The sequence below is a fragment of the Clarias gariepinus genome, chromosome 6 (assembly GCF_024256425.1).
Source record: "Clarias gariepinus isolate MV-2021 ecotype Netherlands chromosome 6, CGAR_prim_01v2, whole genome shotgun sequence".
Taxonomy (NCBI): Eukaryota; Metazoa; Chordata; class Actinopteri; order Siluriformes; family Clariidae; genus Clarias; species Clarias gariepinus.
Window position 1 is genome coordinate 28,291,810 of NC_071105.1, and position 13,307 is coordinate 28,305,116.

General features: G+C 34.7%; 1 protein-coding gene across 1 annotated transcript in view; it reads left to right on the forward strand.

Moving 5' to 3' along the window:
* rims4 (regulating synaptic membrane exocytosis 4) overlaps positions 1-9,057 on the forward strand; it is a 36,182-nt gene extending 27,125 nt beyond the window's left edge. The window contains exons 3-6 of the mRNA XM_053499039.1: positions 1,875-1,987; positions 2,864-2,965; positions 3,472-3,611; positions 6,857-9,057. Of these exons, the coding sequence (XP_053355014.1) occupies positions 1,875-1,987; positions 2,864-2,965; positions 3,472-3,611; positions 6,857-7,066 (565 nt within the window). The 3' untranslated portion in view covers positions 7,067-9,057. The remainder of the gene's footprint in view (positions 1-1,874; positions 1,988-2,863; positions 2,966-3,471; positions 3,612-6,856) is intronic.
* The last annotated feature ends 4,250 nt before the right edge of the window (positions 9,058-13,307 follow it).

Sequence of the window (13,307 nt, forward strand, 5' to 3'; positions counted from 1 at the left end):
TTAGGTCTTTATTAAAAAGAAACACTTAATCTTCTATCGTCACTATCAGTGAATCACTACTTAAAGCAGCTAGAACACTTTACTCACATTTAAAAAAAATCGGAAAACTACATACGACAGTCAGTTTGTGCTGCTGTCATACAGTATGTAGGATTAACATTATTAAATCTTATTTAGGTGATTTTAGGTGAAATTTGATTGTCAAGTATAATGTCAGGATGTCACACTAGGAAGCATAAACCTTACAGTAGTAAGAAAGCTTATAGAATATACAGTAATGGGCTTCAGGACCAGTATGAGAACCACTGTATTGCTTTATTTTACCAGGCTGATGCTTCCTTCTGTTATGTGGGATGTCTTTACGTGAACCACAATTAAATATAAAAGACAGTGTCATGTTGTAGATTGCAGACGTAACGACTTGCATTAACCACAGAGTTGCTCACATGCATGTGCACACAATAAAAAAAAGGAATGCGAACAGCAAATTTTACAGATCATTAGTCTTGTACAAAACTGTTAAAAGGAATTGGTAATGTTCATTTTATTTAGGGAGACCCAATAGACACATGTTGGACAATGTGCAACTAATATTTCTGTTATCATTATATAAAATCTCTTTTAAGCAATGCAAGTCTGAGCAGCATAGTAATAATAGTATTTGTATTAGCTTTGTATTAAAAAGTTGCCTCAAGAACCCAGAAGGGAAAAAAATCTTGTTTTAAAAACAGTGTTGTGCATGTATGTGCCAAAAGAGAACCATTTATTGCTCACGCTAACTTATGGTAAAACATGAACTGAAAGGAACTGTGGTGTGTGTGCGTGTGTGTGTATGTGGGTATTACAAAATGCATTTAAATGAAATGGCATTTAAAAAAAGTATTGTTCAGGAACCAGTATAAGTCAAGACGCCTTATTATTATAACTTAGATCATTTTTTTTTGTTTTAAAAGTTCTCCTGTATGACAGATGCTTAACTAATGATTAAACACACACACACACACACGCACACACACACACACACACACTAACGGAATCACTTCTCTAAACAGATTCATCTCCCACACTGCTACAGCCTTTTTTTTACGAGTGACACATGCCCACTGAGAGGGAGCATTACCTACAACCCACAAATTTAGCTTTCTTGCAAAATGCACGTAGACCAAGTTACTCGCAATCCAATCCACTGAGTATGATATGTAATAGTAATGCTCTGTGTAGACCTACTGTATAAGGTGCAATCAACAAAGCAGATCAGCCAAAATAAAACATATATCATAAATTGCATGCCTGCTGTGCTTCAATTTATACGGTTTTGTTTTCCACTCATACTACATAGGAAAGAACAAAGATGTTGCACAATGTAGTGGCATCTAAATTATGATATTTTATATTGAAATGGATAGATTGTAACTGCAATTTAGTAAGGTCCATATTTTGCTGTTTTAAATGCTTGAACTACATTTTAATTTGAAATATACGTATATAGTGAATTTATTGCGATTGTGTACTATTCACAGTAGGTTTTCATTCAGTTCATGCAATTTAACATGCTATTTTAACTTGTGGCACTGTTACGCTTCCATACCATTTTCTGCTGTAGCCCTTCGACAATATTTGTATTCACGATGTGCATTTGTAATTATACTGGGGATAAAATAGTCTATTTCCGTTTTTAATAAGACTATAGATTTAACAATACAAAAATAAAAGATTATGATTAAAGTATTTACTCTAAAGATGGTATTTAGACCTTTGTCAACATTTTTTGTCAAAGTTTATATAACGGAATTTAATATCATAATAAAATGTAGTTATGGATGTCTATACTGAACTCTGTAAAAATTAACATGGTCTTTCGCTTTCCCTTCCAGTCTAAATTACAGTGGCGTGTGTTTGGCTTCAGATGCTCAGTTCAGTGATTTTTTGGATGGCATGGGCCCAGCACAGTTTGTCGGTAGACAGACTTTGGCCACAACCTCAATGGGTAAGTTTATTTAATCTTCCAATTTATTCATGCTATCCAATTTATCCAAGTTAACTTTGCATTAACATTACATTCTCTTAAATCATCTTACAAAAGTTAAAATCAAAATAAACAAAAAATACAAAGTTTGCCAACAGTTTATGGACACCTAACCGAACCATACTGTACATGGACCTTTCCCAATCTGTTGCCACAGAATTGAAAGCATACACCAGTATTATAGTCTTCTGTGTGGTAGACTTACATTTTTCCATCTCTAAAAGATCTAGCACAACATATACAGTATCAGCATGAGTGTTGATGAAATAGTTTGCCAATAGTGTTCAAGTGAAAGAACTCAAGTTTACTTCACAAAGCCCTTACATCAAACCTTTTAAAGTTAGTTTAGTATAAATTAAATTGCACATTACACCTCAGACCTTTTACTCCTACATGTATGCCTGATCATGCTAACGCCTGTGTGGTTATACTAGCTAACCTGTAAAGCCAACTACTACTAGAACTACTTGGAGGTGTGTAGCAAACAAGGATATTAGAAATTACAGATATATTTAGAAGTGAAGTTCTGATCATTATCACATGCACAATGCAACAAGAACTCCCGGGATTGAGACTAAATACTGTAACTGTGTGGCGATAAGAAAAACTCTTTTTGTTTTCCTAAATAGTTTCACAAACAAGAGGTTCGAACAAAAGGTTTTCTTAGACAAACACTTTTTTCTAATTAAGGCTTATAGCTTTAAATAAAACATTCAGGGTCCAGCAATACAGAACACAACTTGATAGACATGAGCAGAAGGGCACTGCAGTAAAAAGTTTGATTCCCTTTGGCACTCAATCATATTTGTACAGTGTATTTATATATGTGCATTATAGGTGATGTGGAGATTGGGCTGATGGAAAGGAATGGACAGTTGGAGGTTGAGATCGTTAAGGCTAGAGGACTGATCATGAAGCCTGGCTCTAGAGGGCCTCCAGGTAATTCATCTAGCAGAAAAATTGCTTTCTCACAATGTTTTAAGTCCCCACATAGCCAATTTAAATTTCACATTAGCCAAATTCGAACAGCCCACACACCCCTCCCCCCTCCCCCCATGGCGAAGCATCACCCAACATTGTCCGGTTAATACCATAAAATAAATTTTATATCTAATAAAAGTGCTACATTAAACAATGTGTTATTTAATCTTTCGTATTTGCAGCTTAAATTTTTGGGTGGCCTATTAAATAAACTGTATAGCTAACAGGTGTTTCATACTTAATAATTACTGAATAATAAATACCTGAACAACAATAATGACTGAATCATTATGGATTCACATTTTGAGTGCGTCATTGGACTTTTTTAATACAGGGAAAAACATGACTTCTTGCCCATTGGACATCTCGCCCATGACACTTTGAGTTCTGCCCCACAGTCTGAATAACTCCACTCTAAATGCTTGTGTGACTCATACAATTTTTTTTTTCTTCTTTTTTTCAAGCGGCATACATAAAAGTGTACCTTCTGGAGAATGGTGCATGCATAGCCAAAAAGAAGACAAAGTCTGTTCGGAAGTCACTGGATCCGCTTTACAACCAGGTCCTTGTATTCTCTGAAAGACCACAGGGAAAGGTTGTGCAGGTAACCCATATAAAATGTATATGGAATTATGGTAGGAATTTTACAATGAAAAGAAAATGTGATTAGTAAAATGAAGGTCCTTTACAAGCAATATGTGATTTTTTTTTAATGATTTGTGAAGATCAGTGAAAAAATAAACAAATTTTTTTCTTTGTTTTCTCACTGGCAGTTTATTGCACCTTTTGAAAGAATTACAGTAAACATGATGCACTTGAAGTGTGAGCAATTAAAAAATATATATTAGGAATAATAAAAAAAAGTGGACACAGAATATTGTGCACATTTTTAAAAACTTTAGTGGGTGTGGCTAAAAGTTCCCTATATATAACATCATGAAGTGTGCTGAATGGAAAATTTTATTATAAAAAAACTTCTGAATGGAAGTTTGGATAAAACCAAAATTGTGTGCTCGAGCTACCTTCAATGGGTACTATTTTTACAAGAACACCTTAGATACGGTGATAAAAAAAGAGGCAGTTTGCAGAAGCTACTTTTATTGCACTTATTGGAGACAACAGAACATCATTAATTAACCATAACTACCTCAGTGTTACAGCTTATCTAATTGATGACAAATGGCCACTGCACTCATTCTCTTGGTGTGTGTTAAAAACAAAAGAATGACGTCTTCTTGAGGCATGTGCCAGCCAATTGCAATTGAAAAGATGAAAGAGAGATAACGGATATGGTCACCACTATAGCAATATGTAAAGAGTTTTCCATTTGAGAGATTTAAATTTAACATTTATTTAATGTTAATGTTCGAGATATTATATATCTAACTAATTTGTCATGCATTTCCTTATTCCAACATTGCACATTTAGAATCCAAGTAAATCTGAATATTGTAATATTGTGATTAATCATGATTGATTAATTAATGATTATTTATTAGTATAGTTTTGGTTTACAAAAATAAATCAAAACAAAGTTTCTGTAAGCAATACTAATAATTCCTGTTTCTGTATAATTTATGCCATTGTGTGGATAAGAGAAACACTACAATCACAAAATGCACAATCATGATTTCTAAAACTTTAGTAGAAAAAAAACCTGCCACAGAACGCCCAAACCTTTTGGAACTAAAGGGGAAATAAGGGGAAATCAAGATAATGTCTCAAGGTAGTACATGTTGCTTTTTTGCTGCAATTCAAAATTAGAATTGAAATTCTAAGAACCACTTGTCCAACATCCACACTATTAAGCCTCTTGCACATATACTGTACATGCAATGTCTAATTCTTTTAACCAACTGCGAATGCTTTGGCACATTTATACAAATATAAATTATGTACAATAGAATGCTGTTTCCAACATTATCAGTTGTTTTTGTCACGTTGATAGAAAATGTATTATAGTTGTTCTACTTTTAGACAGCATTGTGGCATAGTGGTTAGCACTTTTGCCCTAAACATCCAGGGTCAATCCTGCAATGGATTGGCAATGGATGAGTAAAAAAGTGTATAAGTGACTAGATGATGTGGAGGTTGTACAATTTTTGTTGAAATTTTGGTTGAAATTATTCAGGGAATATAAAAAAAAGTTAGTACATCTCTGTTAGGATTGCATTTTTTTAGTTAGTTTGTTTGTATGTTTTGGATGTAAAGAAAGATCTTTATTATGATATAGAAATCAACATAATTAAACATAAAAGCATAAAGAAAGGGCTTTAAAAAATAGAAAAAAGGGGACAAAGAAAAAAAAAAAACCTGCAACAACCTGGTTGCATATGCTGCAAAAAAGATCAACTGTTTTGGAAATCTTTTGTCCACAAAAAGCTTCCAAAGCATGTATGGGACATCATCGCTGATGAAAGTATCGATCAGGATTTAGACACAAAAGAAATAGAAAATAAATCAATGTGAAGGTCTTATAAACAAGTGGAGAAAATGGAGTACTAAGAAGACATTACCATAAGCAGGATGTCCCATAATTGACCAAAGGACAAGTCACTTTTTGCATATGACAACAATCTCTCATATTCTCCAAATGTCTGGGCTATGGGACAGGGCAGCTAGACGGAATCCCTGTTTCAGGCACAATACTAAAAGATATGTTTGAGTTTTTCATTTAAAGTGGTGGTGACTGCATCATGCCATGGCGATATTTCTCTTTAGCTGCGTCTTGAGGTATACAGACATACTGTAAGTGTAGATGTTAAGACATAAAAACAGGAAAAGCATCAAAGCAGGAATCAGGACTATCACCAGGCAAAATACAAAACATCCTGATAATACTAAATAAAATCATAACCAAAACAACAATATGATGTAAGACCACAATATAACTGAAACTATGACTACTGTATATAGACAAAAACTAAACAGGATTCACCAGGTGCCAATTGGGACAATGTGACTAAGGTGCATTTCGCACAATAAATCCTGTGTTGGTTTATTTGAGTAAAACTTGAGTCAACACTCAAGTCTAAGTGTTAATTCAACATGGGGGAATTTGCTGTTTGAAAACTGAGGTCCATAACAATGTTCAAGATAAAAGACCTAACACAATACATATACAGTAGTTCCCTGGGCTCTGAGAACCCTCCAGGGGGTATCCATGACAGGATTGTGGCACTAGTTCCAAATACCAATCCATGGTGCCACAACACCTTTGTTTGATTGCTGATGGAAATTATAATGATAATGATAAAAATTCATTCATGTGAACAAATAAATGGCTTCATTACAAGAAGAATATTGCATTCAGAGCCCAGATCTAAATCCTATCAAAACCTGTGAAGGGGCTGTACACAGGAGATCCCCTTCTAGAAGATCTAGAAATATTTTGCAATAAAATTGGCAAATCAAGATTTGTTATATATACTGTAGAAATATACAGTATAAGTGGATATATTCATACATTTTTAAAGTTTTTTTATTTTTGCCATATAAAATGTGCATTTTTTAACATGGTAATGTAAACCTTTTATTTCCACTGTATTGAATGATGAAGTGTATTTTATATTATTTCTCAAACACAGTGCTTTCAAAATGAACAATAATACTTTTTACCCCTTTTAACCAGAATTTGTCTTTAACAGATCCTAGAGCACTTACAAATGCAGTTCAGGCCAATTCTGTCAAACCAAATATTCCAAATATATATTTTTAAAAAATTGTAAATTGCTTTGTAAATTGCAAAAAAAAAAAAAAAAAGAATTAATCGCTGTGGTGGTGAATATTTTCTGGAGGCACTGTTTATTTACTATAAACACTGAAAATAACAATTGTTATGCTTAACAGGTTATTGTTTGGGGAAACTATGGCCGAATGGATCGTAAGTGCTTCATGGGTGTTGCCCGAATTTTATTGGAGGAACTGGATTTGACAAGCATGGTGATTGGCTGGTACAAGCTTTTCCCTACTTCCTCTATGGTGGACCCTGCCATGGCACCGCTCATTCGCCACTCATCACAGCTCTCACTGGAGAGCACAGTTGGACCATGCTCATAAGGGAAAAAGAACAATGTTTTTTTGTTGTTGTTTCTGTAAGGGCTCTCAGGGCCCTTATTCTTAATGTGCTGCTTGTGCATTACTGTAGCAGCCATTTGGGGCCTGCCAGAATACTTTAGAATTCTGTAAAACAACCCAATTTTTCAGAAAGTAATCTTATCTGGGCAAGTGTTTAATTGCACTTACCCGATGAAAACCATGACCTGAGGACTGACAATGGGTTCACAATACTTAAATTGGATTTACTTTTAACAGTCTTTCTGAACATGAGTATGGCAATATGAGTTGGCAATGGGGTAAAAAAAATTGTCCTGGCTGATTAATTTTCCATCAAAGCTAAAATGATTCATATATTGTGTTGAACACAACAATACATCACTTTGTTTAACATCAATTTGTCTATAAAGCAGTGCAGAAGCAGTACAACTAGTGCTAGCATCTACCACAGAAATAACATTTTAAAGTTATATTAGCGCAAAAAAAAAGGTTAAATAGACATAAAATACTTGTTTTTGATACTTGGCTCACTCATTAATTAATTTTTTTTAAAATTCTTGTTGTAACTGTGCTGTTGCTTTAAAATAAGCATTTCTTTAAAGAGTCATGCCATTTCTCACGAAACAAAGGCTAACTAATTTATTAGCCACATACAGGATTTAAAGGGACATAACATTAATAATTATTGTGACCAATAATTATACATATTTTATTGGAGGAATATTCAGTTACGAAGCTACTTTTTCACAAACAAATAATAGAAATAACAATTAAAATACCAGAAAAAGTGTTCATGAGTCATCACAAATCTGTTACTGCCTTATAGTCCAGGTGAACTTTATGTTGTTTTTTTATTCTCATACCAGCTTGTCATGTGTGAGTGGGCCAATTAATATCATGATTAATAATATTTTTATGATTAATATTTAAAGCCTTTAATGTTGCGAATGCAGAACTTTTAGTAGCAGTGCTATAGCACTATATGGTAGCATAGGCATAAAAAGCTTTCTGGATAACCAGAATATAAGATGTAGAGTAAATGGTTGTAAAAAAAAAAAAAAAACTCTCAGTATTAGCTGAGCATGTAGCACCTGAGGTATATGAAATAAACATGAAAATTTTATTACACTGCACTAGTTTTTATTTGCAATGGTAGTAGGTATTCACAGTATAAAAATATATTCCTAATTTTGGGCAAGCTAAGCGAGAAGGTTCCAGCTGTAAAGTAAAGCAATGTAAAATGTAAAGCAATAAAAAAGCATACACACATGCACACTGATCAGCCAGCCATAACATTATGACCACTGACAGCTGAAGTAAATAATGTAAATTATTTGTTACAATGGCACCTACCTATATATGGGCAGCAAGTGAACATTTAGTCCCTGAAGTTGAAGCTGAAGGATTTAAACGACTTTGATGAAGGATGTTGAAGGAATTGTGATGTCTAGATGACTTGGTTTGATGACTTGCACTTTGATGACTCTTGTGAGATGTTCCTGGTTTGCAGTGGTCAGGAGCAGTCTTTTTGGAACAGTAAGTCTGGAACAGTTCCAAGGTGAAATAAGTGGGGACATTTACAAGATGAACAGGACTCCTCATCATTTGGCTACGTACAGTACAGTAGTACCCGCAAGAATTTGAAACTACTTCCACCACTGCATGTAACAGCTACCAAAAATTGTTGCAAACCAAGTATTCCCTGGACAGTGTGCCCTGCTGTACTGCAGAATCATTTTGAAATTGTTTGAGGAACATGACAAGAGTTCCAGTTGTTGACTTGATTCTCAATCTGATTGAGCATCTGTGGGATGTGCTGGACTAAAAAGTCTGATCCATTAATTACCCTCCTTGCAACTTAGCTTAAAGAACCTACTGCTGACACCGTGGTGCCAGATACCAGAGCACACCTTCAGGAGTCCATGCCATGTTGTTTAAGAGTTGTTATGGAGACACAAGAGGTACCAACACAATATTCAGCAGGTGATATTATTGTCATGGCTGATTGGTGTGTATTCACACACACACACACACACACACACACACACACACACACACACATTTTGGGTACAAAATTATTCATTATTTTCAAACTTGAAACCTTTAAAAACTCTTAAGAATAGAAAATTCATAAATACATAACATTCCAAAAAAAAAGAATTTGCATGCCTGTAAAGAAAGCAATACATTAATTGACAAACCTGTTTTCAGATTTAAACAAACAAACAAAAAAAAAATAATAATAATGTAGACTCATGGGATCGCATGTAAAAAGAAAAGAGCAAGTGTGACAAAGTTACCAGAAGAACTCATTCTCCAGCACACTCAGTAAAACCTAACAGCAAAAAAAAAAAAAAAAAAATTGCCATTAAAGCACTAAAGAGAAATTAAATAAACACAGTCAATATTTGGTGTGAAAACATTTTGCTTGAAAACAATAAGTATTGTAAGATACAGATTTGTTCAGTTTTATAAGTAAAACAGTTGAGAGGTTTTACTGAGCGTGCTGGAGAATATGCTAGAGTTCTTTCGATAACTTTGTCACACTGGCTCCTTTTCTTGCGAAACCCAGGAGCCAACATTACGTTTTTTTGTTTTCATCTGAAAACTGGTATGTACTGTAATATGTTCTGTAATGTTACAGAATATGTACTATTCTGTAATGATACATAATAATGCAAACATGAAAAACATTCTATTTCTATACCGCTTATCCTGTACAGGGTCACAGGACACCTGGCACGGGGAGAACGGGAAAACTCCAGACACACAGACTTGAGGTAAGAATCTAAGCCTCGACCCTCTGGGGTGCGAGGGGACAGTGCTAAGCACTAAGTCACCGTGTCGCCCAGGATTAAAAAAAAATAAAAATGTGTACTAAAGATAATACACACACATACGCTCACCCCCACACACACACGCACAGAGAGAGAGAGAGAGAGCACTGTGTGTCTTCGGCACTTGAAAAGAAATGCCTTAAATAATAATTACATGAAATGTTTCTACATTATAAATATGCTATATACGGCAGTAAATAGGAACTACAGTAAACTAAACAATGTTAATATATGGTGTCACAACCTCCTTTTTCCAATAGTAGTCTCAGGTAAAGATTTGTTCATTTTATAAGAAAATTGTCTGGTAGGGTTTAATGAGCATTTTGTCAAAGTTCTTCTGGAGAGTTTGACTGTCTCACTTGCTTCTTTATTTGCATGCAAAACCCAGCAGCATACAGTATTCTTTTGTCAGAAAAGTGTTCTGTTCTGTAATATGTTGATTTTTTTTTTTTTTACATTTTTCTGTAACAATTTTTTTTTGTAAAGGTAATGTTTGGAAATATAAAATGTTTTTGTACTGCCTCGGCAATGCAGAATTAAAACATATATTCAAATTTATATGAAATCGTAGTTACACTATGTCTATATGTCCATATATACAATATATATATATATATATATATATATATATATATATATATATATACTGTATATACAGTATAGTGCATTTATGAAGTATTTAGACCCCCTTCACTTTTTTCAGTTTTATGTTCACAAAATAAACTTATTTAAAAGACTGAAAACTGAAATATTACTTGTACTGTACTGAAAGTTTCAAACCCTTTACTCACTACTTTGTTGAAGCAAGTTTTGCACACCTAGATTGGGGGATTTTCTACCATTATTTTTGGCAAATTGTCTCAAGCTCAGTCAGGTTGAATAGAAACCATCTGTGGACAGCCATTTGCAGGTATCTCTATGGATGTTCAATAGGCTTCAAGTCAGGGCTGGGCCACTTTATAACATTGACAGAGTTGTCCCTAAGCCACATCTGGTGTCGTCTTGGCTATGTGCCCTTTGGCCCACTCTGAGATCCTGAGATTGCTATGGAACAGGTTTTCATTGAGGATATCTCTGTTCTTCGTTCCATTCAGCTTTTACCCAATGACCAGTCTCCCACTTCTTGCTGGGACTACACCACCTTGCTTCATGAGTGGCATGGAATTGGGCAGGTAATGAGCGGTGCCTGGTTTCCTTTAGACATAAACTTAGGAACTGAGGCCAAACGGTCAAATCTTAGTTTTAATAGACTAGTGAATCGTTTTCCTCACAGTCTGAGAGTCCCTCAGGTGCTTTTTTTGCAAACTTCAAGTGGGCTTTTATGTGTTTTGCTCTGATAAGAGGCTTCTGTCTAGCGACTTTGACATAAAATCAACATTACCTTTTTGAAAGTTTGTCCCATCTCCACACAGGATCTCTGGAGCTCAGTCAGAGTGACCATCAGGTTCTTGGCCACCTCTCTTACTTAGGCTCTTTTCACCTGATTGGTCAGTTTGGCCAGGCAACCAGCTCTTGGAAGTGTCTTGGTTGTGCCAAACGTCTTCTGTTTGAGAATCATGGAGGCCAATGTGCTCTTGGGAACCTTCTGTGCAGAAGGTTTTTTTTTTTAACCTTACCCAGCTCTGTGCCTTACAATGATCCTGTCTGAGCTCTGCTCGGTCCCTTGCAGTCCCTTCAACCTTGTGGCTTTTGCTCTTATACTTCTGCTGTGAAGCCTTCTAAAGCAAGGTTTATACCTTTCTAAATAATCTCTAATCAGTTTAATTTACCACAGGTGGACTCCAGTCAAGGTGTAGAAACATCTCAGCAATAATCAAGAGAAATGGAAGGCACCTGAGATAGTGTTGTGTTTTTATGAAGGGTCTGAATACTTAGGTACATGTAAAATTTAGTAGTATCAGGCAGCAACATAACAAAATGTATAAAAGTGAAGGGGTTTAGAATACTTTTGCATATTTGTCAATTTTCAAATCATCAAACAAATTTTAATATTACAGTACACAACCACAGCGTAAATACAAATAGCAGTTTGTAAAAAAAAAAAAAAAATTATTTCATTAATGGAAAAAAGCTGTCCAAACCTGCCTGACCCTATATGAAAAAGCTATTGCTCAGAAACCTAACAACTGGTTGCACCACTCTTGTGCCATATATTCCAAACATTTCACCTGTTGTCTCATCAATCCACAGAATATTTGCCCAGACATCTTGGGTTATTTAATCAGGAAGGGGCAAATACTTTTCACAGTGCTATACAGTATATACCATATATAGACACACCAATCAGCAATAACATTAACACATTAACACTGATTATCAATTACATACAAGTAAGCTGGTGACAGGATCATGGGCACCCAAGATTTTGGCCGAACCCACAGAAAAGCCAACAAAGCACACATTACTGAAAAGAGTCTATGCTGGCCATGATAGAAAGGCGCCAAAACATCCATTGCACACAGGGCCCAGGATGCAAATAGCCCAAGTCTGCCGACACCCCCACCACCCCACTCCACCCCCGAGGACTTGTGGAGTCACAGCCTGCAGGGCCAGAGCATGTCCTGGATTGCAATGTTATGGCTGATTGGTGTGTCTGTGTGTTTGTCTGTGTGTGTGTGTGTGTGTGTGCGCGAGTGTTTGTATATATATATATATTCACTACTTTAAATAAATAAGTGAAGATTTTGCTATATTTTTTAAATGAAAAGATGAGCTGTGATACACATTTTTCCTCTTCTTACAGAGCATAATAATGAACCTTGTCATCCTATGGTATGCTATAAGTCAGTATTTGTTCATACTGTACATCTTCATACATGTTGTCTATAATTTGTTACTTGTGACAGCATGTTAGCTTAGGAATCAATAAGCACAGTGCAGTTATTTGTAAAGTTATTAAAATAAAATATTACAACAAGTTTCAGTTTTGCAACAATTCTGATGAGAAAGTATCAAATCCCACTGTTAGTTTCAGGTCGGTTGCAGTATTTCTAACATTCTGTTATGAATGTTGTCTTCTCATAGTCACAAACGTCAACATATTTATATCTCATTTCAGAACTCTGTATATTTGTCAGTTACATGGATCAAATTATTACAAATAAAATTGGATTTTTTTATGCTGATTGTGATCCAATATTAAAGCTGTTTTGTATGTTGATTTACACGTCTTTAACATACTAACTTATTAATAACCACCTAAATAACTTGCAAAAAATATATTTTTTAACATAACATATTTTATTAAATAAAATGGTCTCTTTGTCTAATTGCATAGTTTTATTGTATTGTATTAATGTGAACTATAAATGAATGTATGTGTAGAGTATTAAAAAATCCACATACTAAAATGACTGAAAATATGTTTAGAAACTATATTTAATATAATCCCAAGAGTACCATACATT